Here is a 27325-nt window from a genome sequence, read left to right on the forward strand (position 1 = left end):
GGGCTTGTGTCTTACGCACTGTAATTGTTGGCATTGAAGTAAAGGAGACATGCGCATGAGGCTAATTAAAATGGCAGGGTTGACGTTAACATTGTGTTGCTAATGAGATTAAAGCGGAACAGGTGGCAGAAAATCTTAAAGATCCTCTTCCCTGCAAGTTTTTACCATGTCTGTTTTTCTCACACTAATTTAACAACTATTTGTCAAATCCTTAGAATTTTATAGAGCCCTAAACCATCAATTTGTCTCAGAGAGTTTTACGGTCGGTAAATCGCAACACCCTCTGTCCTCAACGAGAGCAACCGAGGATCTTAACTCTGCAGCCCTGACATGCTCATGTATAAAACAACACAAAGACAAATCAATTATATTTGTTACTATTATTTCAAGGATGCATGCTCCTGAAAACTTTGTCCCAGTATTTGCACTCAAGTTTCGTAAAACGTTTTGCCCTGCGTCTACAAATCCATTGTGCCCCGAGAGAGGCCTCTCAAAATGTTATTTGCTTGAAATCACTCTGACTTTTTAGTGGGAGATGTGTGCGTGTTTTTAAAAAGGAAAGTATTCGAGGTGTCAGTCACCCTTGAGAAAAGTGCCAAAAAAAACTGCTATATTAATCTTCTTCACAGAGAATGGCATCCGTGTGAGCCTTGACTTGAGTTCCAATGGACTTTAACGGTAAAACGTTTTTACGATGGGAGAAAAGTATTGAAATTGTTCTGTGAAACATTTTCAAAATCATCCACCATCCTTGCACAGTATATCCCACTCAGTGGCTACCCTGATGCTTAAGTTAAATATGACCATTATATAACAGTTCGAAGCAATCAAACTGCGGTATGATTTTAAAAACCAGGGAATGAGCCAGATATAGATTTTTCTGTTCATAGGCTAGCTAGTTAGTAAGCTAGGAGAGACGAGCAAGAAGTTGGTAGAAAGGTGTTGCTCTGAAGTGTGCAACATACACGCACCTTTTTCTGAGCTTGAAAAGGTTGTGCAGGAGGACTTAAGGCTGGAACGTGTTACATACCCTATTGGGAGGCCTTAAGGAACAGTGTGAAATACCCTATTTATATAGATTTATTAATATTTATATTATTCATTCTATCACCCCTTTAAGGCACTTTAGCATGTTCATTTTTTTTATTTCCTCACAGTGCAACCAATTAGCTTGTTTGATTTGAGTGGTGTGCCACCTACAGTTACCCATAACACCCTTCTCTGCACAGATTCACAGTGATGTTTACATGTATCTCTGCAGAACCATAATTGTAAGGTAATATAGGTTAATATAGGAACATGCTGAGGATACATATGGACAGCAGAAAAGTGGAATAAAGTTCAAATACACAAAGTTGTTTGGTAGGTTTCTGTGTAGGTTTCACAGGCAGATTTGGTTTAATTAGTCACTTGGGAGCTCTTGGTGATGCGTGTGCACTCTGGTGTGGTCTGTGTCTTGTCCTAAAAATGGGCAATTACTCAGTTTCTAATTGAAGTTATGAGACTGTGTGTGTGTGTGTGTGTGTGTGTGTGTGTGTGTGTGTGTGTGTGCGCGTGCGTGCGTGCGTGTATTGCTCGCTCCTTTTCTCAATGTTGACCCTTTACAGCACACTCATTAGAGTCCTAGTCAGGCATGGTTGCCAGGCTTTGTTTGGTCAGCTTTGGCAGGAGAACAAACCGACTGGCAGTCCTGTTTGTCTCCAGGTTGTCTGCCCTCGAAGTAGAAGTTCAATAACAGTTTTTGTCAGTACCCAGAGGAAACCCACTCCGATAAAAACAGAAAGTCAGCCAAAGAGGGCACCAAACCTCTAAAGGAGATGAGTCCTCAGGAAGACACAAGACTGACGGAAACAAATCAGACAATCTAGCAAAGTGTTAATTGAGGTTAGGGACTAAAGTAGCCTTTAAACAGATCTTTTGTCCTTGAGTTTGTGTTTTCAACACTTTGTGTTTGAGAGTTTTCACCTCTAAGAACAACAAGAATGCAGAGAATACTGACAAAAATGGATGCTGTTTTTGTACACCTTTGTTCTTATTACAAGCCAAGTCAATGAGTTTGTTTGTTGGGCATTCCAAAGCCAAAGAGCGAGAAAATAGTCACCAAACAGGGCTAACTTTCAAGCCTCTGCTATTTTATTGCATTGGTGAAAACCTGTAGTACAATTTTAACTTACCAAATCATGAAGCAGCAGATGATGCATTTGGACCTGAACAAGACCTCGCCTCCATCCCTGACAAATGCAGACCCCAATCTATGGATATTAGCCATGCTGCTAAGATATGAACAGCCTGCTTTATTTATCCATGTGGTTAGATAGCATTTTAAAGAACTAACACAGAGACAGCAATTAGAAAAAGCATACAGTTGTTAACAAAAACAAAATGAGTAAAAATATCAATGATGCAGCTCTAAAAAAACAGGTTGATGTTTTTTAAACCTACACACACAAGCTCTTTCACATGCAGTGCGTGTTGATTTGGTGATTTGCAAGGCAAATGACATCTAGATTTATTGTGTTAAAATGAATAGTAAAAATTAGGGTACATTCAGTGGAAAGTATTTATGAAGTAACTGAGCACTGTTGAAACAGCTTAATCATTTAAAAAAAAAAAAAAACATTGTCCAGTTTTAAGCCGAGACATCTTTTGACCCGCACATTACCAGCTATGCTTAATGGGTGCATACGTACGGAAGAGGATTAGGGCCACATGTGTAAAATGTATTTGAGTTCTGAGTTTAAAGTCAGAATTCTGACTTTAATCTCAGAATCCTGAATTTATTCTCAGAATACTTTATTCTCAGAACACACACAGGTGGAGAAGAAAAAGACCATTTATGGAACAGCCCACTCTGGCAGCAATGAAAAGACTTGACCTGAAAGCTGCTCTTTTGTCAGGAGTGTTTGTGCGGAGCCGCTGTAGTCCAGGAGGCTTGTACAGTTACAAGGAGAGTTATTAGTAGGTCAATTGTCCAGTTGATCAATCCATAGTATTGATTGACTTATCGACCCACCATCCTTTTGATCGCAGCTGAGTCCCGAGTGATCAATCTCCAACAATCACAGTTGGCCTCCAGCTGAATCTGAGCCGAATGTCTGAAAAGCCCGGGGAAAATCAATTCACGCTCCAGCATCAACACACAGATTATAATACAACTTCTTTTCAAAGGAAGACATGCATGTTCTTGGACAGAATTCTGCAGATATCTGAGTTTTTATTTTGCTTTAGTCAAATGGAAATCTCATAAATCAAGGTAAGGGCAAGGCAAATGCACCAACGTTTTTTTTATTTGGGATTTGTTCTTAGCTAACAACAGAATCTACGCACACTCAAGAGCACTCTTACGCACAACTGAGCACTGACATTTTTGCGCAAAATAAGTAGTTATATCATTTTCATCCGTTCTAATTTAAAATGTAATATGTCTCTCCTTTATAATTTAGTAACTAATTATTTTCATTATTTTACACATCATTAGAGTTTGTTTTAATAAATACACACCACTTACACTTCTGCTCATTTGTAAAGCACTTTGAATTGCCATTGTGTATGACTTGGGCTAGGCCTATATAAATAAACTTGCCTTGCTTTGCCTTCAATTCACATCAATTATGTTAACGGTGAACCTTGCCATCCAATAAAAAGTGATTGATCACGCGATTTACACGCCCAAAGTATGCATATTTCTGCAGACTAGGACTACACCACACAATGGTGTATTCATTTTTTTTTTGCCTCAGATTTCAGATCAAACCATTTCTTTTTTACTTCATCAGTTCTGTGCCCTTCTCCTGATACAGCGTTCTCTGCATGAATAATTGCATTCAATGCATCGGTTTAATTTGCTGCTCTGTATCCACTGCTGACACTACTAAATGTGATGTCTCATTTTTCGTTAACTATCTTGCAGCAGTACCCCCACTTCAGAATTACTAAAGTTTTTCTTTCTTTTGGAGTTGAGGCCTCTACCATCTTTACCACGTCTTTTTCGACATTTCTCTAAAGTGTGCACACGGCTCTGCCATCTCATGCCCTTATATGGGAATTAACGGGGCGTTTACCTATGCTAAATAGGAGCAACGGTCACAAGCTTTACATTTTCGAAGACATTGGGATTCATCATTCTAAGAACACACCTGCGAACAATTCTGCTGTTTAAGAACACGTCATGAATCAGACTTAGGAACTTTCTTAAGAACAAATAAAAAAAATAAAAAAAACTTTGGAAGATGTTGGTGAATGAGGCTGCATACAGCAAAAAGTGTACAAACAACACTGAGTATCCTCCAAAAGAACACAGTATATCCATAGATGGTCGATTGTCGACATCTAACTTCATTTACAACCCTCATTTAGGATATTTAAAAAAATAAGTATCTCTGATGGCTGGCTATAATGAAAATGGTGACAGATTTACTGCTCGAAATTTGTAGTAATTTATAATATAATAATATAATATATAAGTCATTGGAAAGATGCAATAAGCCAATCTGGAAAGACGCAACAGGTAGATTCCTCCAGGGAATGGCACCAATTGGCGAAAGGACTTGAAGCACAAGTTGACACTGTTTCGAGCTTCTGCTCTTCATTCAAACCCCACTGAAAACTCAAATAGCAAGAAAACAAACACAAAAGACAAACACTCTGTGAAGGCAGCACACACTCTTAAATGTGTTTTTATTTTAATTAAAAAAATTATAACTTCAGATTCTTTTAGAAAATGTTAACCTGAATCTGCATAAAAATGCACATATTGATATGGGCAATCTAGGGCTGCGCCTTAGTAAAAAAAAACAAACATATATGCTGTAAGATATGCTATAACATCATATGACTGTTAAATTAAAACAGCAGGATTAATTCCCAACAAACTACAACTTTTGACACCTGTAAGGTCTAAACACAAAGCAAAATATAACCTATTTTTTCCTGTTCACATTAGAACATACATTATCACACATGCACACACACAAAACAAAACCAGGTACTGTATATACATTTATTTTTGGAAGCAAGGACATGGTGACTCCTCATGGGAGTCTCCTTATTTGTGTGTGTGTGAGACACATACTGTAAGGAGTGTGTGTGTGTGTGTGTGTGTGAGATGAATGTGACAGAGTGCTTACTGCTGTAGCAAATAAGTGCAGAGTGAGCGTCCAGGGGAGTCTGAGGCTGTCCAGGGATCACACTGAGCAATCAAACCACAATGCACTGCAACTGCAATCAATTTAGGGGTGTGTGTGTGTGTGTGTGTGTGTGTGTGTGTGTGTGTGTGTGTGTGTGTGTGTGTGTGTGTGTGTGTGTGTGTGTGTGTGTGTGTGTGTGTGTGTGTGTGTGTGTGTGTGTGTGAGATGGGGGGTGGGGGGTGTGGTGGCCTGAGGTACCATAATGGAAAGGTCACAGGTTTGATCCCTGAGGAAGCAGAGACAAGACTTCCATTAGAGAAGGGACTAGCGATGTTTGAACCCGTCACTCTGCTCACAGCTCAGCGATCTGAGGATGTTGGTGACTAACAGCAGTTTTAGTGTTATATTTAAACTTGAACTCTGGGACATACTTTCTGTGGAAAATATTAAATACAAGTGAAGGTACCAATCATTCCGTTTTTTTTTTTTTTTAACAATTCCAGATTGCACTCCTCTGATCATTATATAAAAAAAAAAACATAGTGCAATCAAGAACAAATGTGTTCAACGTAATCAAAGTAATGGTTGGGTTTCCTCTTATGAAGTTTCAACATGTATGGAGGTCAGAAAGAGCTATATATATATAAAAAAAAAAAGTTAACTGAAAAAAAAGTTAAACTGCGGTAATTTAAAGCTATAGTGCGTAGGAATTCTAAGTAATGACAACAAAACTGTCGGTGCATCCACATGACACAAGCCTACCGTGATCGCGCTTCCGTGATTTGAACAAGTGGTGTCTTGTATTATTTGTATGCTCATGTATGGAATGAGCATGAGAGGAGACTTTAATGTTAGCGGTTTGTTTAAGACATTCATGAAATAAACAGAGAACACAAACGGGTTTGAAAAGAGAATAACTCACATTTCACTTTAATACAAAACTTGGAGGTCATATTTGCACTTTTCATTAATAAGCTGCTTAAATGTTACAGAATAATGTGTGTAATAACAGTGTGCATCACATACAGCAGAGCGACTACAAGAGCTTACAGCGGAGCGTAAGAGGGAACGATGTCTGACACACACACACACACACACACACACACACACACACACACACACACGCAAACACAGAAACACTAGCGTTAGCGATTTATCTAATTGTATTGTCTTAATTGTATCTTGAAGAAGAGAGCAACTTGTCTCTTACATGCAAAGTAGCTGCAATAATGAGAAATCCAATCCGTCTTTGTTAAGCTGCTTATGATTAGTAAGCGATCACATTTATGATCAATATCTGCACAGACACACACATTCTGTGATGTTGGCTGCCATCACAACCCGCAGCACTAAGCACACATGCACACACTCACACATAGCAGTTGCCTACTTATTCAGGTCAGCACTTCAGCATGTGTTTGTGATTATCATGCAGCAGTCATTTTTAGAGGAAGAAATACTAAACATCAATTTTAGTTAATTAAATATCTAACATGTGGACGTTCAACTCAGTAGGCTACCCTGTGTTCATTAGGAGATGGTAGATATCTTCACATTTCTGTTTTGGCATCTTATTTGCCTACAATAACATCTAAAAATCACGCCTTTATAAAGCCTAAAAAGCTGTGTTTACAACACAAATGACACATTAATAATACCTGATATGCTATCAGTCCATATTCACTTCACTAAATAGATTAAACTTATTCTGACCAGCAGTTATTGTGTCCTCAAAAATATCCACTCGTGTGTTGAAACACTCAGTAAAGTGCTACAAACAATACAGCATCTTATCGGTACATTTTCATAAAAACGTACAACTATATAGCTAGCTGACATTTCCCTGATTTTATATCGCTTCATTAACAGCAGAAAGGCATGTGCATTTAGTTAAATGTAAGTAGGGCTGTCCCGAATATTACTTTTTGGGCTTTGGAGCTTCGGTGGTAAGTATTTGAATACGGGGGGGGGTAGACGGGTAGACGGATAGACGGAGGACTGGAAATGGGGGACCATCAATCAGTCTACAGACTTTCGCCGGCGGGTGAGCAAGGACTTAGTTTAGCTAACTGTAGTCGCAATCTGACCACAAAAAATGCCACTGGAGGGAATTGCTTGCTGGTACAAATAATGAGGTCCGCCATCGTCTTTAGGTGAATCCTTTATTTTATAAATGCATTTAAAAACACCTACAAAAAGACTGACTGTGAAAGATTAGAGACGAGCAGACGAGATCTAAAAACATCACTCGCACACAGCTGAGGTTGAGAAACTGTGTGGCTTCCCAGATCCTAATTCCTCCATTCCCCTCACCTGCGATTCCCTTTCTGACCTCTGATTAGCACACATACACACAGGTGCGCAGGTGACGTAGCGAACAAACCATTCACACAAACCTACCACACACACACTCACACATGGCTATACACGCACGCAGCAAAATTGGCTACAACACTAACTTTAACTTAAGTTTAGTTAACTGCTGTATGTCTGTCAGTCAGCCTAGCCAGCCGCTGTTCACTCTGCTGCTGCTGACAGACAGCAGAGACGTTTACGGAAAACAGAGTCAGTTGGATCAAATAAATTATACATACACATATATACATATGATTTAAAAGGCCTGGCAATCATACTTTATCAAGGCTAAGCTGTTACTTACAGTTTTCAGCTATTTGTCAAACTCGCTGTAGATTCGTGATGTGCCAGTTTTCTCTGGTATATCTGACGCTTTACTTTTTGGTTGTCATCGTCGCAAATTTTGGTCAAATGTTTAGTTTCGGTGCTGGTAGTTAGATGATAGCTCAGGCCAGGCGCCAGGATGAAGTGGGGCAGGCCGCGACATGATGTTTTTACGTCTGTCTGTCTATCAATTTCAGTACCTGGGACAGCACCGCACCTCAACCTACACACCATAACAAACAGCACTCTGCTGAGAATAATGAATTATAATTAATGTTGATGCACAAATGAATTACGCAGGATTATGTTTCCTTATTTCATGGGCTATTCTGGATTTTGGGGGTAATGCATATATACAAATAAATAAAAAATAACAAACCGAAGCATTCGAAAACTGATTTGGATGTTTATTACCACGGCAACGACTGAAGCTTCGAAGCTTCAAAACATTCGGGTCAGCCCTAAACGTAAGCTTATGCGTGAACAAACAGCTGAACATGCACGCATTCACAGCAGACACACACGCAGTAAAGGTTTGCAGTAGCTACCAGCTGAAACATAACTTTTCATTATTCAGGTAATCATAAAAACATAAATAGCAACTGTTCAAGTAAATGTGACTCATTCAACAAGCTGCTCGGTTAGATAATAATGAGCATGCGTGTGTTTGACACAGGTAATAGCGGGAATTCACAGTACATTAAGTGAGGCACATATACTGCTTTATGTTCCTCCGTTCATTAAAAATCATCACTGTGTCTTGAGTGCTCGGAGCGGTGAGTCATCCCAGCTTCCTCACTAAGTTTGTCCTCATGCTGTCACTTCCTGTGAGACATTCAGAGAGAGAGAGAGAGAGAGAGACGGCATCATATGTGCAGGGTTAGAATTTTTTTTATGTAACTGCAAATCCTCTATTGAGAAAAGTGAAAATTCTGTTTTATTCCCACCCAAAATTTAGGATAATGTAACATACGTACACTTATGATGTACCCACAGAAAACTATCACGCATCTCTGCAGTTCCCCTCAGCCCTACAGAGATTTGAAAGCACTTTTTAGCTTATTGTTTTGGTTTTCCACATGTAAACCAGTTTCAAGTCGCGGCAACCATCCGTTTTTTGGCAATAACGCTCTGGTTAACTGACTCTGAACACTGCCTGCACAGCATCAAACAGCAGACACAGTTAGCGACTACCTGGCGAACACAGTGCTGGTGGGGACCAAAAACAGAGCTAAAAGGAGGGTGAACGTTAGACTTACATTCATCAAAACCTTTCATAAGAATATATTTCAATATTTTTTTTTGTGGCACACTTTTCAAAAAACATATTACAATGTTTCACGTGAAGCAATGAATGAACAACGACAGCAAAATGGTAAAACCTACGCTGCTTTGCTGCCGATTGGTGGGTTTTCGGCGTTGTAAAGGAAAATTAATAAAAACTTAAACATGAGCAGTGATGGAAGAAGTATTCAGATCCTTTACTTAAGTAAAAGTAGTAATACCACACTGTAAAAATACTCTGTTCCAAGTAAATGTCCTGCATTGAAAATGTTACTTAAGTTAAAGTATGTAAGTATCATCAGGAAAATGTACTGAAAATAATATATATATATATATATATATATATATATATATATATATATATATATATATATATATATATATATAATATTAAAAGTAAAAGTACTCAATGCAGACAAATCCTCACAATTTTAGAAACTAGAAACGATCCAAACAGTTATGGCAATCAACTAAGTGTTTAATGGTCTAATCATTTTAGCTGGGTAGTTTAATTTTTAATAAAGCATTGTATTTTATAAACCACATGTGTTGTGTGTGCAGAAATCTTAATTTGTAAAGTAACTAAAGCTGTCAGATTAATGTAGTGGAGTAAAAAGTACAATATTTCTCACTGAAATGTAGCGGAGCAGAAGCAGAAAGTGGCATGAAAAGAAAAGACAGTAGTACTTGAGTAAATTTACTTAGTTACATTCCACCACTGCATATGTGTATATACAAAGGGGACAGCTCTTTTTGTCTTTTTCTTATCTTAGTTTTACTCACTTGTTTCGATGTGGTCCGTATGTGTCCAGCATGAGCGTGCTGGCCTGTTCCAGGTTCATCTGGCAGCGCTGCAGAAGCTCCTCACACTCTGCTCTCGACCGCAGGCCCAGCCGAAACAGCTGCTCCACCTGCAACACAGACAGAGAGAAGAGGCATTTTCTGTCTGCAAGTTGTTTAGTATGGACTGCTATGTGTTTTTATCATTGGATGATTCTGTGTTATATGTATTTTTTATTGTCCTGATATAATTCTACTTCAAAATGGGGTTTTTTCACGGAGATTCATAATAACATTTGGTGCTTTATCAGTCTGCATACAAAGCTTAACTCCCTCGACTTTTTTTTTCATTCTTTTTTTTTAGCTCAGGGACAGTTTGTGTGTCAAATATTTGGTCTAGAGCATCACATGAGCAGCCAAACCACAACTTTTTTTTTGTCTCCCTTGCTCCACTCGCCCTATTTTTTCTATAACAAAAACTTTTTTGGGTTGTGCTCTGCCATTGGGGCATGTGTAGTGTGAGTTTGGATACTGGAGAATTGAGATCCCGCTAATAATCAGAAAATTCTTGCCAGAAATCTACTGCCTTTCTGGGGGAAAAAAACAATACCTGCGAAAACCAAATTTTTTTTTTTTTTATAATGAACACCATTTCAACAGGTGAAAGAGTGGTTTATTTCTGGGAGATAAAAATAGTTATAACCACTGAAGAAACTGAAGGAAACTAAAAACATTTTTAATTTTTAACTTTGCAGCAAAATGTTATTTCTTTTTTGGTTTTAGGGTACCTGGTAACAACATCTAATTAACTGATGGAGCTTTTAGGGCTAACACAATTTAAGAATAAAAACAGATTAAGTGTACCTTCAAATGATTTACGGCCTGAGGGATGCTCCAGTTGTGACTCTGCAGAGCTGCCTGACACTCCTCCAGCGTGACTCCGTGTACTGCTCCTTGGACCTGTGAATGATGCCATAAACTTATAATGAATGGAGGATTAAAGGTAAGAGAAACACGACTGGACCCATGGATTGTTTGTATTTTAAACAATGGTAACTGCCATATAAGGATAAGAAATAGTCCCCTGAATTGTACACAATTACGTACAAAGCCTTACAAAAGTAGACAATCTCCAAGCATCAGTATTTACAAAAATATTTATAATGTAATATATATAAAATATTAATTTAGTGACAAAACACTCACTTAACGAATACATTTTGCAATTCATCAAGTGCAACATATTTTTCTTGTTACCCAAAAGCATTTGACATACAGTTAATACACAATCCCACAAACTGCTAATAGAGTTAGTTATTTTCTTTCCTAAATTAACATTCAAACAATCACCCATCTAGAAAGTAGAGGAACAAGAGGTCACTTCGACTATGATGCTTTGTCAGCACAACGTTAAAGTGCTCATATTCTGCTTTTTGGCTTTTTCCCTTTCCTTTATTGTGTTATATATCTTTTTTGTGCATGTTATAGGTTTACAAAGTGAAAAAGCCCGAAAGTCCACCCCAAAGGGACTTACCATCTCCAACAGAAAACACTGTTCACAAACTGCTCCAAACAGCTCTATTGTAGTCCAGCCTTTACTTCTGTGACAAACGTGCGTCACTTTGTAACACACGTTATAATGCTCGCCTAGCTGCTAGCATGGCACTCCCTCATACTCTGCTTCTGACTGGCTAGTAGTCCTTACCTAGCTACTGAGCATGTGCGACTCCCAACAAAGATGGAACAGAAGTGAGATGCCTCACTCTGTAGCTAAAACAGAGAGCTCAACACACAGGGGGAAAAGAGGAGCTGCAGCAATGTGCAGTACAACACAAATATGGTGTTTTTTGAAAATTAAACCACATAAACCTATTCTGATATAACCTTTAAATACAATTATGAACCTGAAAATGAGCATAATATGAGCACTTTAATGATCAATACAGGGATGTGGGATTTAATTCGAATGTTTTCGGTGACTCATTTGTCTGCGTTTAGCATTTAAGAAAAGAAGAAAACAATGTGCCAATATTTAAATGAGGAGGAAAAGAGAGGAAAACATGTACGTGCATTTTTCTCTCCCTACCTGTGTGACGCTCTGCTCCTGTTGCATGCTGGGAGCTGCACTTCGCCCGTTGTTGTTGTTGTAGGAAGAGTTTGGTTTGGCTCCGCCGGGATGCTGAATCATGGGTTTGACTGCTGCCATATTGGCTGCTCCGTATCTGATAAACAACATGGTGACAGTATTCATAATTAAGTATGAACGAATGTTTTAAACAGATGAAATTGTTTATCTTTGAATGAAAACTGCTCTTTGATTTATACACTGAATCAAAGCGTGTACAACATTACGAGACACATATTTAACAATTTATAAACACATTTATTACCCATATATATTTAATTCATATATATATATATCTAATAGCCTGCTAATGAAGACTGAAGAAAGCTCCACAATATCTACTAAATGGACCTTAAGGTGATATTGTTTTGTCAACTTTGAATCTCAGTTTAAAGAGCTATAAAAAGGTTTATAAAGATTTAAAATGTTTTTTTAAAAAATGACTGTAAAAACCATCACCTTTAGAGGAGAATAGTAAGAAGAAGATGGTATCCAATATATATAAACATTTACGAACACATTTCTCAGAAAATTCTTTAGATATAAAGGAAAAATGGGAGTTAGAAATGAATGTTGTTATTGAAGATGAGGAGTGAGAGTTGGTGTGTGAGCAGGGTCACTAAGTCACTCATAGTCCAGTGTGGAAGGAATTCAATTGGAAATTAAAAATGAGATACTTCAAGACACCTTCTGTTACATCAAAATATGACAAAAATAATACAAATGTATGCTGGAGGAAATGTAAACAGATTGGGGACTACACATCTTCTGGGATTGCCCGATACTGATTCCATTTTGGCAGGTTATCCAAGCAGAAATTCACTGAACCCATTACATGATATACTGGGTTTGACTCCAGGGGAGGATATAGGAAAAAGGAAAGCCCAGCTATTACACATTCTCCTACTTGTGGCGAGGAAAATGATAACCCTGTCCTGGCTCAGACCTCTACCTCCCACCCTTCAACAACGGCGATCAATATTACATTATAATTTCACATGTCAAACAATTTCACACAAAGACTGCACTTTGAGTCCAGTGTTTTACATTCTGGCTACAGTAATACTTTTAATCAGTATTTGCTGTTTCTTTTTCTCAAATTGTTCCATTTTTAAGTTTTAGTTGTTTGTTTTTTGTTTCCATTAATGTATTATTCCACTTATTTATTAATCTCTTATTGTGTAAAAAGCTGACCATTGTATTGTGAGGGTCACAGGAGGAATAGGAACTGATGGAATCCAAATAAACTCAATAAATTGCAATATAGAGAGAAGACAAATATCTACACTGAAAATATCTTGAAGAGGTGATGTCACTCGAACTGCATTAATAATAATAATAATAATAATAATAATAACACATTTTATTTATGGGCGCCTTTCATAGCACTCAAGGACACCTTACAGTTAAAACAAGCAGAAATACAGTTAAAAGGCAAATATAATTAAATTAAAATAAACACATTTAAAAGATTGAGATAGAAATGTAAGCTAAAGCAATCTATCCATTATTTTGATGGAGAGTGAAGTCATGTGGGGTAGGTGGGTTTTGAGGGAGGTTTTAAAGGTGGGGAGAGACTCTATGGTACGGATGGATAGCGGGAGGGAGTTCCAAAGACGAGGAGCAGAATGGCTGAAGGCTCTAAACCCCATTGTGGTCAGGCGGGCAGAAGGAGTGGAAAGCAGTGAGGAAGAGGAGGATCAGAGAGTTCGGGATGGAGTGTAGGGCTGAAGGAGTTGAGAGAGGTATGGAGGAGCAAGATTACAGAAGGCTTTGAAGGTGAGAAGAAGAATCTTAAAGTCAATAAGGTATTGGACAGGTGCAGTTGTTTAAGGAGTGGACTAATGTGTTCAGTTGCTGGGGTTCTGGTGATAATACGGGCAGCTGAGTTTTAGACCAATTGGAGTTTATGGATGGACTTGTAGGGTAAATCAGAGAGGAGGGAGTTACAATAATCAATACGGGAAGTGACAAGAACGTGGATGGGAGTAGCAGTGTTATCGGGTTTAAGTGATGGACGAAGGCGGTGTATGGTGCGTAAATGAAAATAAGCAGACCCGGGTGAGATTATTGATGTGTTTTTCAAAAGAAAGTGATATCGAGGATGACACTGGGGCTCTTGACGTGAGTGGAAGAGGGGACTTTGGAATTGTCGAAGAAGAGTGACTAAATCTGAGTGATTAAACCTAAACGAGAAATGTTCTTTTTTTTTTTGGGCTCAGTGAACAGCACTTCACACGGAGACAAATCCAGCTGTCAGTCAAACAGCACTTTCTCGCTTATTGAGTGACGGCTGCTCTCTCTGGGTGCTGCGTGAGCTTTCGTTTTGAAGCCGTGGTAATACCTCAAGACACATTCATGTTTTTAGTATTTTGGGAACAATTAGAATGAGCTGGAAAAGCTGTTTTATGGTATGACACGCAGGTAACTGCTAACAAAACAATGGGGAGGAAGTATAATGTAGCAAATATTTCAAGACTCTAGCTCAAGACCTCTAAACACTGTCTTTACCAGATAGAATTTAGACTCAGAAACAAGGATAACTAAAGTTAGACTTCAAAGGAAAACTTGAGGGAACGACCAGTATTTTTCAAATTAGATCTTACTCAACAAACAACTCATAAACGAGCAAGCAGCACGAGCCTTTTAAAGCTTTCCAACTAAACTTGAATACATACATTCATGTAATTTTTTATTTTTTTTTATGTTCTGTAACACAATTGAACTAAACTAAACATAAAGAGACAAATACTACTAGAAAGTAGCCCCCTGGATAAGCTACTGCAGCTAATAGGAAACTAGTTCCAGGGCACCTTTCTGGCTAACCAAACTAGTTGGACAGTGTTTGATATCAGCAACACACCTTTCCAGAAAAGCTGGTCGCTCCGGCAGTGGGGCGGGAGCAGAGCTCTGAGGGCTGTCAATCAGTGAGGATAGGCCACGCCCCTCTCGAGAGGCGAGGGGATCCAGTAAGGAGCTGGATGAGTAGGAGGAAGCGCGAGCTGCAAGCCGGGAGGAATGTGATGTGGCTTGAGCCAAGGAGGAGCTGGAGGACAGAAGGGGACCCAGGAGTCCGGACGCCCGGCGCGGGGAGACGGAGAGGGGAGGAGGAGGCAGGGCCACAGGGTAGGAGGATAGCGGAGGCACCAGTGGGAGGGGAGAGGAGGAGCGGGAGCCCGGCTGGGAGAAGGCGTGGTCTCTGGGTGGGATCTGAGGAGGCGTGTCTTCCTCGTCGTCCAGGGAGATGGAGCTGGAGCGCGCCTGCCGGTGGGTGGTGCGGCCGGGGGGGTTGCGCTTGGAGGGGCGCATCGGGGGGACAGGGCTGCGGGGGGGCAACACCGGCCGGTCCTCGAAGCAGCAGGCGAAGGAGGAGCTGGAGGTGGGGGAGGGAGGAGGCAGGCAGATCTGTCGGTGAGGGCCCAACGGAGCCAGGGGCATAGGGAGGGGGGAGGAGGGGAGGGAGCGGCCCGTTGCCATGGGAACCTGCAGCTTCACCATCACCTACACCCACAAAGACAGACAGAAATATTGGCATGAGTCTGTTTGTGTTTATCTTCACAGATAGAGAGAAGAAACTGAAACTACGTGTTCATTATTACTTTCTCCACCTCTCTCTGCAGTTCTTGGAAGATGTCAGCGGACTGTGACTCGCTCCTGCCCGCCATGGCGGCGCTGGGCGAGGCGGCGGTCTCCTCAGTAAATCCCCTGTTGATAGACCGCACCTCGTGGTCCTCTGATTGGTCCTCGAGCTCCGTAGCAACCTCGTCGTAAGCTGGCTGAGGGAGAGGCCAGTCCAGGATGGATGGAGTGTCCTGGGGATGAGAAAGATGGACATTGGAGAAGCTGAGAAAAAGTTATCAATAGAAAGTAGAGTCTCACAAGCAGGGTTAGGCGTCATATAATATAGTAGCGTCTTCCACAACTGCACAGGATATGGAAAGTAGTAGTAGTAGTGGAACGCATATTAGTATAAACATGATATTTCTATACATATATAAAAATATATAATCTTATGTTATTGCTGTCCACATTTCTGCTGTTCATGAACAGGCCATCCGATAGTTGTTGACATATTTCAATCTAGATCAAAGTGGTGGACTAACATTGGCATCCATAACAGTGTAAAAGCCCTACCAAAATAATCCCCCGTCTCTAATATTATACACAATCCTAATACATAGCCACTAAGATGGAAAGTGCATCTCCATATGCTTCACAGAAGGCAAACGTAGACCTTTTCATGTTGTTAACACATATGAACAAACTCTAGCTTTGACATAATCAAAGATTTAAGAGGAAAAATGACTGTGAACCCAAAGCAAACCACTAAAGCATTGATGCAATGTGCACATGATCAATCAATGAGCACAAATCCATCACACTGCACCCGCCTTGGGCTCTTCCGAGGATAAGAGACATTTCTTAGCCAAAGGCTGGACCACCTCCTTCTCAGAAGACCAAAGTGTGGTCAGACAGTGTGAGGTGGTCATTGCTCTTTGACCGGATATAATGTAATGCTGGAGCGCAAGTGCTTGAATCTGTGTGTGTTGCCATGCGACGGGAGAATGAAAGGAGCAGGTGAAATCATCAGATCTGGGAAAACATATAAATATAAAATATTATTTTTTCCTTTTATTACTGCTCTGCATGATTATAAAGGATTTTAACTTGCAACTTTTTCAAATTTAATCTTATATAATAATATATATATATATATATATATATATATATATAGTCCAAAACTAAATGAACAAGCTTTAGCCTACTATGTTTAATTGCTTACATATGCCCTTCCATCATCGTCATCATCATCACATAAGTAGTAGGGCTGCACGATATGAGGAAAATATCTAATTGCGATTATTTTGACTGATATGGCGATTGCGATATGATTCACGATATTGGAGGGAATGATCGTTTTTTGTATCATTATTCTCATTTTCATTTAAAATTATTAACATTGAAAGAAATTAAAATGATTATAGTGTGATTTTTGCGAGGGTCTGTACCAAACCAAGATTTTTTTCTTCAGTCTGTAGGATGGGATTTGTAGGCCGGGACGTCTCTGCAGCACCACAATACTTCATTCAGAATGGTCTGACACATATTTTGCCATTAACAAATATTGCGCTCCCCCTGCGATTTGGATATTGCACTAGTCCATATTGCAATTTCGATACAATTAAGAATAATTGTGCAGCCCTATTAAGTAGAGTTTACCCTTCTTAAGTCTTAAAAAGTTATAGCAAAGTATTCTCACTCCAACTACTTTCAATCTCTATCAGCACCTTTAGTGTGTCCTCGTCCGGCTGCCACGCCTCATTGAGCGGAGATGGCGTGGTCGAGCTGAAGCTGTCATCAGTGAAGTCGATAAGCGACACCTCGCTTTTGGCCGGGCGCACGCCGGACCCCTCCCACGGTCGGAGCTTCAGCCCCAGGGACACTCCCAGTCTCTTGAGCCCCAACGACGCGCTGGTGGTGTCGTCTTCGTCGTAGTCGTCCATCACGCAGTCGTAGAACGGCTCTGGACACACGCGTGCAAACGCCAGAGTCAGGACACAGAAGCATGTATTTAAAGGACCGATTGTAGACTACAGACAGCACGGGGGATGAAGAGAAACACTTACTCTTCAGCAGAACGGCAGGTTGGGGCGGCCGAGGAGGAGGTTGCTCTGATAAAGAGAGTTTTAGGCATTTAATTTACATTCACATAAAATACTCTAAATGAGTTTTCTACATGATCTCTATTATAAGCTGGTTAAAGAGAATGACATGGTCAAACACTGTATAACAAAAGCCATATATGTCAAGTATATGCAGTGGTGGAAGAAATATTCAGATCCTTTACTAAGTAAAATTACTGATACAACACTGTGAAAAGTCCTGCATTCAAACCCTTACTTAAAGTGCTGATATTATGCTTTTTGGCCTTTATTGTGTTATATATCTTGTTTGTGCATGTTATAGGTTTACAAAGTGAAAAAGCCCAAAGTCCACCCCAAAGGGACTTACCATCTCCAACAGAAAACACTGTTCACAAACTGCTCCAAACAGCTCTATTGTAGTCCAGCCTTTACTTCCGTGACAAACGTGCGTCACTACGTGACCCATGTTGTAATGCTCGCCTAGCTGCTAGCATGGCACGCCCTCATACTCTGCTTCTGACTGGCTAGTAGTCCTTACCTAGGTACTGCGCATGTGCAACTCCCAACAAAGATTGAACAGAAGTGAGAGGTCTCACTCTGTAGCTAAAACAGAGAGCTCAACACACAGGGTGACAAGAGGAGCTGCAGCAATGTGCAGTACAACAAAAATATGGTGTTTTTTTAATAATTAAACCATGTAAACCTATTCTGATATAACCTTTAAATACAATTATGAACCTGAAAATGAGCATAATATGAGCACTTTAACTAAAAGTATGAAAGTATTATCAGCAAAATGTACTTTTAGTATCAAAACTAAAAGTATTCATTGTGCAGTCAATCAGTCCGAAAAATTCAAATTCTAAATCACCAAGTCTGGAGATACATGGTTTTCACTGGACTGGAAGGGTATGACAAACTGTAATCTGCAAAGTAACTAAAGCTGTCAGACAAACGTAGTGGAGTAGAAGTTACTGTGGCTCAGCGGTAGAGCGGTCGCCTGCCAATCAGAAGGTTGGTAGTTGGATCCCTGGGCCCTCTAGTCCCATGTCAAAGTGTCCTTGGGCAAGACACTGAACCCCAAGTTGCCCCCCGATGCTTTGCCATCGGTTTGTAAATGTGTGTGAATGTTTATCTGATGAGCAGGTGCCACCTTGTACGGCAGCCTCGGCCACCAGTGTGTGAATATGTGAATGCTTCCTATGTAAAAGTGCTTTGATTATCATTAAGACTGGAAAAGCGCTATATAAATCCATTTACATTTAAAATGGGAATACTTAAGTAAAGTACAATTACCTCAAATGTGGACTAAAGTACAGTAATTAGTTACAATAAAACCACGGAGTGTATGTGTTCGGTGTTTAAAGTTTTGCATGAATTTACTTTTGGAACGGTTGGGGAGTTTGGTCGGCCTCGCGGTGCCCGAGTCCATCCCAAGGATATCCGGAGGGTCCATGGGGTTCCCCAAATACAGACTGAAAGGGAGTACACAAAAAAATCAGATTTAAATTAAGCTAAGGCTGTGAATTCATTCAGCATTAGTTGAAGAACATGTTTACATAATGGCTAAGTAACAACTGAACCTACTATTTCTTTACCACCTGTCCTTGCTATTTGCTACAGCCATTAAATAAGATTTGTTATAGAGTTGAACACACTGCTGTAATCCCTGCCAGTAAAAATGTTGATTTGAGTGAGGCTTTTTCTATTCTGGCAGCAGCTGTGAGATGCTCTGGATTTCTAATAAAAGCTCAACAAGTACATCATCTGTTGGTGAACTGATGCGCTGCTGCACTCCAGTGGAGAGTTACAGTACAAGCAGTGCTACAAAAAGCACATGGTTCAAGCTTCATAGCATATAACTTAGTGCTAACTGTTTGCAGTTTCTTATCCTCCACAAAGGCAAATCTAGATTTACATAATCTAGATCAGTGGTGTAAAATGAATCTGAGGGGGCAAAAGATGATTAAAGGAATAAGAAAGTAACAATGGATTACTTTTACACAACATTATATTAATGGATTAACTTTTTCTACATTGCCTTTTTCTTGTAAAATATTGGGTACAGGCTCTTCAAGCCTCTGAAAGCCTCCTTCAAAGACAACAATCTGAGAACCAGAATAAAAATGTGGAAAGTAACACAGATAATCTGCAAATAGCTGTGATCATACGGGTTCCGTATGCAACACACAGATTCAGAAAAAGATTTATTGCCAGGTAAGTAGCACTCACTAGGAATTTGCGTTGGTTAATGGCGCATACACAAAAACGTATTTAAACAATAATATGAAATAAGCAAACAATAAACACAGAAAAAAAATAACACATACATATAACTATTTAAAAAGAAAAAAAAGAGTCTGTTTGGCTTTAGTGCAAAAATGTTGACAGATGTGCAAAAAAAGTTCAGGATATATATTTCAGTTGATACTGAAGATGTTATTAGTTAAACATATAGAGGGAGGGAGCTCTGCATTTTTATTTTGTTATTATGAAGAACAGTTCAATAGCGTTTTTTTCCCCAACTAGTGTTCATGAACTGTTCATCATCATTTCCCTTTTCTGCTAAAGCCCAAAACGTTCTCCTAAGCCCCTCCCCCCACGAGGGAGAATGAATACGTGAGCATGAGCAGTGATTGACACGCAGTTAGACCCCCCCCCTGGCCCTGATTGGTGCATCGGAACAGGGAGCGTTGGATTTTTGCAAATCACACTACAGGCTGTAGGTGGTGCCAGAGGAGCCGGATTTCTTTTTTTTTTTTTTTTTTTTATTACCTGCTTCAAGTAGTTCTACTGGAACATAGGGTCAGTTTTAGCAAATATGACAGGAAGTTAGTTTTATAAGGCTTACCTGCTGCCTTTAATTATTGAGTGTTATTAACCTGTCTATGCGATCAGCGTGTCCCCAGCTCCTGTCAGGGTCTGTGTCTCCGTGTCCAGTGTGGATGAAGGAGTGTTTGAGCGGCCGGCTGATGTCGTGGGCGGACAGACCGGCGACTGACGTCACCACGTGGCGTGGAAACTGGCCGACTCGCAGCGTCCCCTTGTTCTGACCTCGCCACCAGTAGTGCTCCGCCCTGGAAAAACACACACACGCACACGCGCACACACATATGAAGATAATAAGGAAACTACCTTCTACTCTGTTTACCCCACCACATGTGACTGCTCTTCTGATTTGTATTATCTTTATCCTCATTTTCAACATCATTTAACAATAATGGGACTTTTTCCTGCAACAAATGATGATGCAACAAATTGTCCCTAGGTGCTTTTCATTATGCTAACGTGTCTCCTCACTTTCCTCACCCGTGTCTTAGCCCCTCCCAGCGAGGATTTGAGAGAGCGATGCGAAGGAGCCGAAGCTGCTAAATAAGAAATCCTTGGTTGCATAGCGTCAGTCTTAAGTGACGTCAGTTACTTATGATGTAGTCTATATCGACGACGTGTCGCTGGAAAATCTTTTCTGGCCGCTTTCTTTGTGTTGGTATTGTAAACTCCGGTGGCTTTATGAGGACTGTGGTTAACTGCTCCTCAGATCTCTGCAGGGTAAATCCAGACAGCTAGCTAGACTATCTGTCCAATCTGAGTTTTCTGTTGCACGACTAAAACAACTATTGAACATACAAAACAAGTTCCTTCCCGAGGCTATTTTGCAGAGGCACCGCTGCTCCGTCGGGCGCTTAGCCCCGCCCACAACGATTGTGACTGATTTAAAGAATTGACAAAAAACCAGAGCATGTTTCACTCCCATCCCGGAATGCTGTGTGGACTAGCCAGACCCTCGTCCGCAGCGCTGTGGAGGAAGGTCTGACAATGCGAGACTACTTATGAAGTGCTGCGTCAAACTGGGTGCCACATGTGGAGGTGCGGCATTTGTCATCACGTCACTTCACACAGGATACACCTGCCTTTCCTCGCTCTAAGCTCCTTCAGAAGCCACCTCGCTCCTAGTTCCTTCTTTAAGGGATCGGAAGACCCTCCATGATGGCGGAGGGGGAGCGATTTTCGTGTCACGCGAGTAGAGAGGATGCGAGGAAGCATAAGTTAGCATAATGAAAAGCACTGTGTGTCACATGAATACACAGAAGCCACAATAATTCTATAACGAGCTAGTAACAGGACAGCAATTCCAGCAATTTTCCACAACGCAAGGAATCCAATGACAACAAAAGATGCATTTGTTGTCTTGTAGGAAGGACCTTCATTCCAAGTTAAGTCGCACACAAGCATGACTTTCAAAAACCAGTCATTTAGGAAAAAATGCTGCTTTGTGTACAAGAAGGGAATGGCATTCTCCCAGGGTACCTGCATGTGTTGTATAACAAACTGACCTTCCCTCTATGATGGTCATGACATCGTTCATTTTAATCTGGAGTTTGTCTTCTTCCTCATAGTCCTGCAGCGCTTTCATATCCGTCGGCATGGTCTGCAGAACACACACACACACACACACACACACACACACACACACACACACACACTGTTTAGGCAAACAGCTACACGAGTCTGAGGATTTATTACTGTCATCAGCAGGATCTAAAGAGAAAAACACTCGTGTCATTTTGTACAATGGTGATTTATTTCTTTCCACTTGCTTTCCATTTATTTTCCTTTGTTTGCCCGGTGCATTCCTTTGGAGCTGCGAGAACACATTTGGTGGTAAATGGGACTATGTCAAATGAAATTTCTTTGACAGACACAATTTTAATATTTCTTTTCATCAGTTCCAACAACGAAATCTCTTATTTGAAATCTCAACAATTTAATAGAGGTATTTCTGTGGTGTTTACGAGTGGAAACTGATTTAGTTTGTGTTTAAATACACAGTAATGTCACCTTGTTATTCTCAGAAGCCAACCCTTTCTCATCTGCTAACCACAAAAACAATATGCTTATTGCAGTCCATACTAAATTGTTCTTGCTGATGCTTCTTAAACTGCAATTAAAAATAATCTGGTACCACCTCAAAAGAAAAATGTTGGTGTTTTTCAACCTGGGTCTTACAATATTCTCATAGTTGTATACACATAAATAATGTTTCTCTTAGTCCAAGCATAAGTAAACACAGAAATTACCCACACTATATTAGCTATGTTTTGCTAGCTAGCTATTACTTTATGGGAGAACTAGCAGCTACCTAGATGTTTGAAATTATTTATGTAAAATTGAGTTTATCTAGGAAACTATAGGAGGCTCATGCTGCTTGGCCAAATATTAAGTACTATACTTAAGTACAAATTTGAGGTACTTGTACTTTACTTGAGTGTTTCCATTTTAAGCTACTTTATACTTCAACTGTACTACATTTCAGGGAGTAATATTGTACTTTTTACTCCTCTACATTATCTACCTTTAGGTACTTTTCAGATTCAAATTGTACAGAGAAAACCTACGAGTTTCTAAAATGATTTGTTGTTTAGGGATAACTTGCCAAATAGTAGCACCACCTCGACCGGCTACCACATTAAAAGTAATGTTATATAGTAAGATAGTAAAAATAATCTGATCATATCGTATATGATACGGTAGCATTACAATGACAGGGGCCATTCGGCTGCCTAATGAGTACTTTTACTTTTGACTTACTTTTTTTGTTGCTAATACTTACTTTTACTTAATTGAAATTTTAAATGCAGAACTTTTACTTGTAACAGAGTATTTTATAGTGAGGTATTAGTACTTTTAGTAAGTAAGGGATTTTAATTATTCTTCCACCACTGCAGAATGGCTGTAATTTTGAGAAAGGAATTTCCTTCTAAGCTAAGTTTTCAGAGATAAACCACATTTCTGAATGCACCTGATTAGATCACCTTAACCTTTAAAGGTCCCATGGCATGATAATTTCACTTTATGAGTTGACATTAATATGAGTTCCCCCAGTCTGCCTATGGTCCCCCAGTGGCTAGAAAGGGCGATAGGTGTAAACCGAGCCCTGGGTATCCTGCTCTGCCTTTGAGAAAATGAAAGCTCAGATGGGCTAATATGGAATCTTCCCCTTATGGAGTTACCTCCCCTTTCCCCGCCCAGAGAATTTGGCCCACCCATGAGAAAGAGAGGGACATCATGGCTTGCAAACGAGCATGGCAGTTGGTCAAGGCCACACCCCCCCCTCTCTCCTCCTCAATAGCATTTAAAGCTACAGACACAGAAATAGCACATACTAAGGAAAGCTCATTGTGGGACTGGCTCTAGTGGCTGTAATTCTGCACCAAGGCTGAATTTCAGGAAAGAGACTTCAGATACAGTATTAGGGGACCACTAAGGCCTATATAAAAGCATCCAAAAAGCAGCATGTCATAGGACCTTTAAATGTGCTGTACCCCATTAACACTGACATCACAATAACATGTCTGCTGTCTCTCTTATGGTTTACACGATCTGTTATTCCTCCTGTGCTACCTCGAGCAGGAAGTCTCGGAGGGCGATGAAGGTGGGTCTGTCCTCAGGTTTGGGGCTCCAGCACTGCAGCATGACGTTGTAAATATCCTGGGGACAATCGTCTGGTTTGCACAGCCTTTCGGCGTCCACGTCCACCTTGTGGAGGATCTGCAAACACAGACACATAAATAACTGAATGCTGAAGGATCATTATTACCTGGGGATTTTTTTTAAATACTAATATTAAGCTGCAATTGTTTTGTGGGTTAAGCATTTTTCAGAAAACATCATATGCAAGAATAGATTTGTTTTATTCAAAACATGAATTTCTTCCTCCCTGAACTTTTACGGCAAACTAGAAAAGATGTGCGTGTGCATAAGCACGCACCTGGCTCCCGTTAAGGCCCAGCCACGGCTCCTGTCCGTGGCTGAACATCTCCCATAGAGTGACCCCAAACATCCAGGTATCAGACGCGTGAGAGAAAGTACGAGACTTGAGAGACTCTGGAGCACACCTGGAGAGGGACACGGATACAGTGAAAAAGACAGACAGAGGAAAAAAGTCAGAGGGAAAGAACAACTGTGGAGAGCAACACCAGAACTGTTTTCAAAATAACATCGTTTAGCGCAACCAGGATGCTTTTCTCACCACGGGAAAGGGATTTTGTGGCCTTCCTCCATGATGTATTGGTCGGTGTGTGTTGGCAGTGCTCTCATTAGGCCAAAGTCTCCGATCTTCACCGTTTCGTTGGTGGACAGCAGGACATTGCGGGCCGCCAGGTCCCTGTGGAGGAAACGTCTCTGCTCCAGGTAGGCCATGCCACACGCCACCTACACACCCACAGAGTCAGAAAGAGACAGTGCTACTTTAATGTAGCAGTAATATTCATCCAGAAACATCATATATAATAGTGAAACACTGGCAGGGAACATTTTAATGCGGAATACTTTTACTTTTCATACTTAAGGTAAATGTTACTGATACTGATTTTACTTAACTTGAATGCAGGACTTTTACTTTTAGTGGAGTATTTTCACAGTGTGGTATTAGTCTCACATTGCCAGACCCTCCTCCAAGGGCGATGAGGGAGGGTCTGGCTACTCCACATAGCATTCGGGGATGGGAGGAATACATGCTCTGGTTTAATGGCATTTTTTTAAAACCAATCACAATCATCTTGGGCGGTGCTAAGCACCAGGAAAAGCAGCGGTGCTGGTGTAAAATAGCCTCGGAAGGAACTTGTTTTGTTGGAACGTGTACGTTCAAAAGTTGTTTTAGTCGTGCAACAGAAAACTCAGATTGGACAGATAGTCTAGCTAGCTGTCTGGATTTACCAAGGGGGTAAGCGTCTCCTCACAACCCGAACCTCCTATGGCGCCATTTTGATGCTAACAAGCACTCACCCCCCCGTTAGCATTCCATTGACTACCATTCATTTAGACGTCACTTTGACAGCGAATAACTTTACATCTAAAGCGTTTAAAGACTCTATTTGTCCATTGTTTATTTCTAAAAAACACGACAATGTATAAAAGGCTCCATTACCTTGTATCTCACGTTATGGCTCCGTAGCAGACGTTTTTGTAAAAATAGGCTAACGATTGTGTCATAACCACGCGACTTACTGTCGCATAGTAGAGGAATTACCGTACAGTACAGGAGAAGCTCGCAGACAGTTTCGACTTACATTAGCTGTTTACGTTTAATTACTAATGTTAACTATCATTTTAGTTAGCAATAATTAGCCTGTGCCTATGTTATCTCCTTACATATACCTACGCTCTCCGTCTCTGCAAGATTGGGAATGATTGAAATTTCTCTTGGCACAGCTACCAGAAGACTTCCAACTTTCAGACAGGTTGCTCACGTCACATTTACCTCGTCTCTCTCAGTTGGAGGCTGCGCAGTAACGGTGCTCGGCGCTCACCGGAAAAGTGCTTCTGATATCCTTCACTGGTCTGCGTCCAGAGCAACGGGATCTGTTGGTCCATTCTTATATACTGTCTATGGGATTTACCCTGCAGAGATCTGAGGAGCAGTTAACCATAGTCCTCAGAAATCCACCGGAGTTTAAAATGCCAACACAAAGGAAGCCCAAGGTAACAGGTATCCGGCCTAAATGAGTGAAATTCGGCGGATTTTCCGTCGGCAACGGAGCAATCCCGGAAGTGGAACGTCAAGGATATAGACTAGTGTGGTACTAGTACCCATACTTAAATTACTTTAAGTTTGTTGGGAATAAACCATCTATAGAATAAACCAGCCATACATCTCCAGGCAGTGCATCAAATATCTGATGGAATTAGGGGTTTATCACGCTCAGTTTTATCATTTTGGTGTTAACTAGGGCTGCACAATATATTGTTTTTTTTATCGTCATCGCAATATCAAATCTGGCGCAATATACACATTGCAAAAGGTTGCGACATATCGCGATAGACACAAACATATATACATAAACAATAGATTTTTTTTGGTGTTAGTTGAAAGAAAATTATCAGTAGAAAACCGCACAATTCTTTTTTTAGTGGCGCCTTTTATATTCAATTCAATGTTCAATTTGTTTAATAAAAGAATGTTGGAATTATTTTTTTTTTTTAATTCAGCAATGGTTGGTTTATTTATCGCAAGTAATATCGTTATCGCGGTATTCAACAACGTTTTCGCATATTGCATATTTTCCTCATATCGTGCAGCCCGAGTGTTAACTGACCTGCACAGCGTAGTTACACAGAGAGGAGATGAGGATGTGACCCTGACGCTTTCTCAGACGATCCAACAGGGAACCCAGAGGGGCCAGCTCAACCACCTACACACAAACACACACACACACGATATGGAAATAAAATACTGCTTATTATTTCTTTTAGATATAAAACGTGTGACCTGGGTGTCTACTTTTGCATGAACATGTTTGAGAATAAGCGTGTTCTTTACCATCTTCATGGGCTGCGTGAGGACGATGCCGTACAGCCGGATGAGGTTTACGTGGCTCAGGGAGTGCATGGCGTTCACCTCTCTGATGAAATCGTCCAGACCGTCGGAGTCCAAAACACCGGCCTTCAGACACTTCACTGCCACTGACAACTAGAGAGGCACAGAGGGGGAGACACTGTTTTAACAACCAACAGAATAAAATGCTGTACCGTAATTCAAAATATTGCGTTTGAGCCCGTTTTGTGAAAATCAATCAATCAATCAATCAATCAATATAGCGCTCTACAGCAACCAGCAGGTATCCAAAGTGCTATACATGAAGTAACAACAGTAAAACATAACATAAAGGAAAATCAGAAAGGAATAA

General features: G+C 40.4%; 1 protein-coding gene across 5 annotated transcripts in view; it reads right to left on the reverse strand.

Annotated features, from left to right (window-relative positions):
• Positions 1-6027: 6027 nt before the first annotated feature.
• Positions 6028-27325, reverse strand: part of tnk2a (tyrosine kinase, non-receptor, 2a) — a 32598-nt gene continuing 11300 nt past the window's right edge. For 2 of the 5 annotated variants that reach the window (XM_078280802.1, XM_078280806.1), the window contains 17 exons: positions 26959-27108; positions 26735-26830; positions 24670-24851; positions 24409-24535; positions 24042-24188; positions 21974-22068; positions 20522-20716; positions 19023-19114; positions 17622-17666; positions 17283-17518; positions 15594-15806; positions 14858-15495; positions 11956-12091; positions 10734-10829; positions 9873-10000; positions 8783-8836; positions 6028-8630 (listed from right to left, as the gene is read on the reverse strand). In XM_078280802.1, coding sequence (XP_078136928.1) covers positions 8809-8836; positions 9873-10000; positions 10734-10829; positions 11956-12091; positions 14858-15495; positions 15594-15806; positions 17283-17518; positions 17622-17666; positions 19023-19114; positions 20522-20716; positions 21974-22068; positions 24042-24188; positions 24409-24535; positions 24670-24851; positions 26735-26830; positions 26959-27108 — 2604 coding nt within the window. In that variant the 3' untranslated portion in view covers positions 6028-8630; positions 8783-8808. Of the gene's footprint in view, positions 8631-8782; positions 8837-9868; positions 10001-10733; positions 10830-11955; positions 12092-14857; positions 15496-15593; positions 15807-17282; positions 17519-17621; positions 17667-19022; positions 19115-20521; positions 20717-21973; positions 22069-24041; positions 24189-24408; positions 24536-24669; positions 24852-26734; positions 26831-26958; positions 27109-27325 lie in introns of those variants that run through there. The other 3 variants (XM_078280803.1, XM_078280804.1, XM_078280805.1) reach the window with 3 other exon arrangements.

This window comes from Sander vitreus, chromosome 22 (assembly GCF_031162955.1).
Source record: "Sander vitreus isolate 19-12246 chromosome 22, sanVit1, whole genome shotgun sequence".
Lineage (NCBI taxonomy): Eukaryota > Metazoa > Chordata > Actinopteri > Perciformes > Percidae > Sander > Sander vitreus.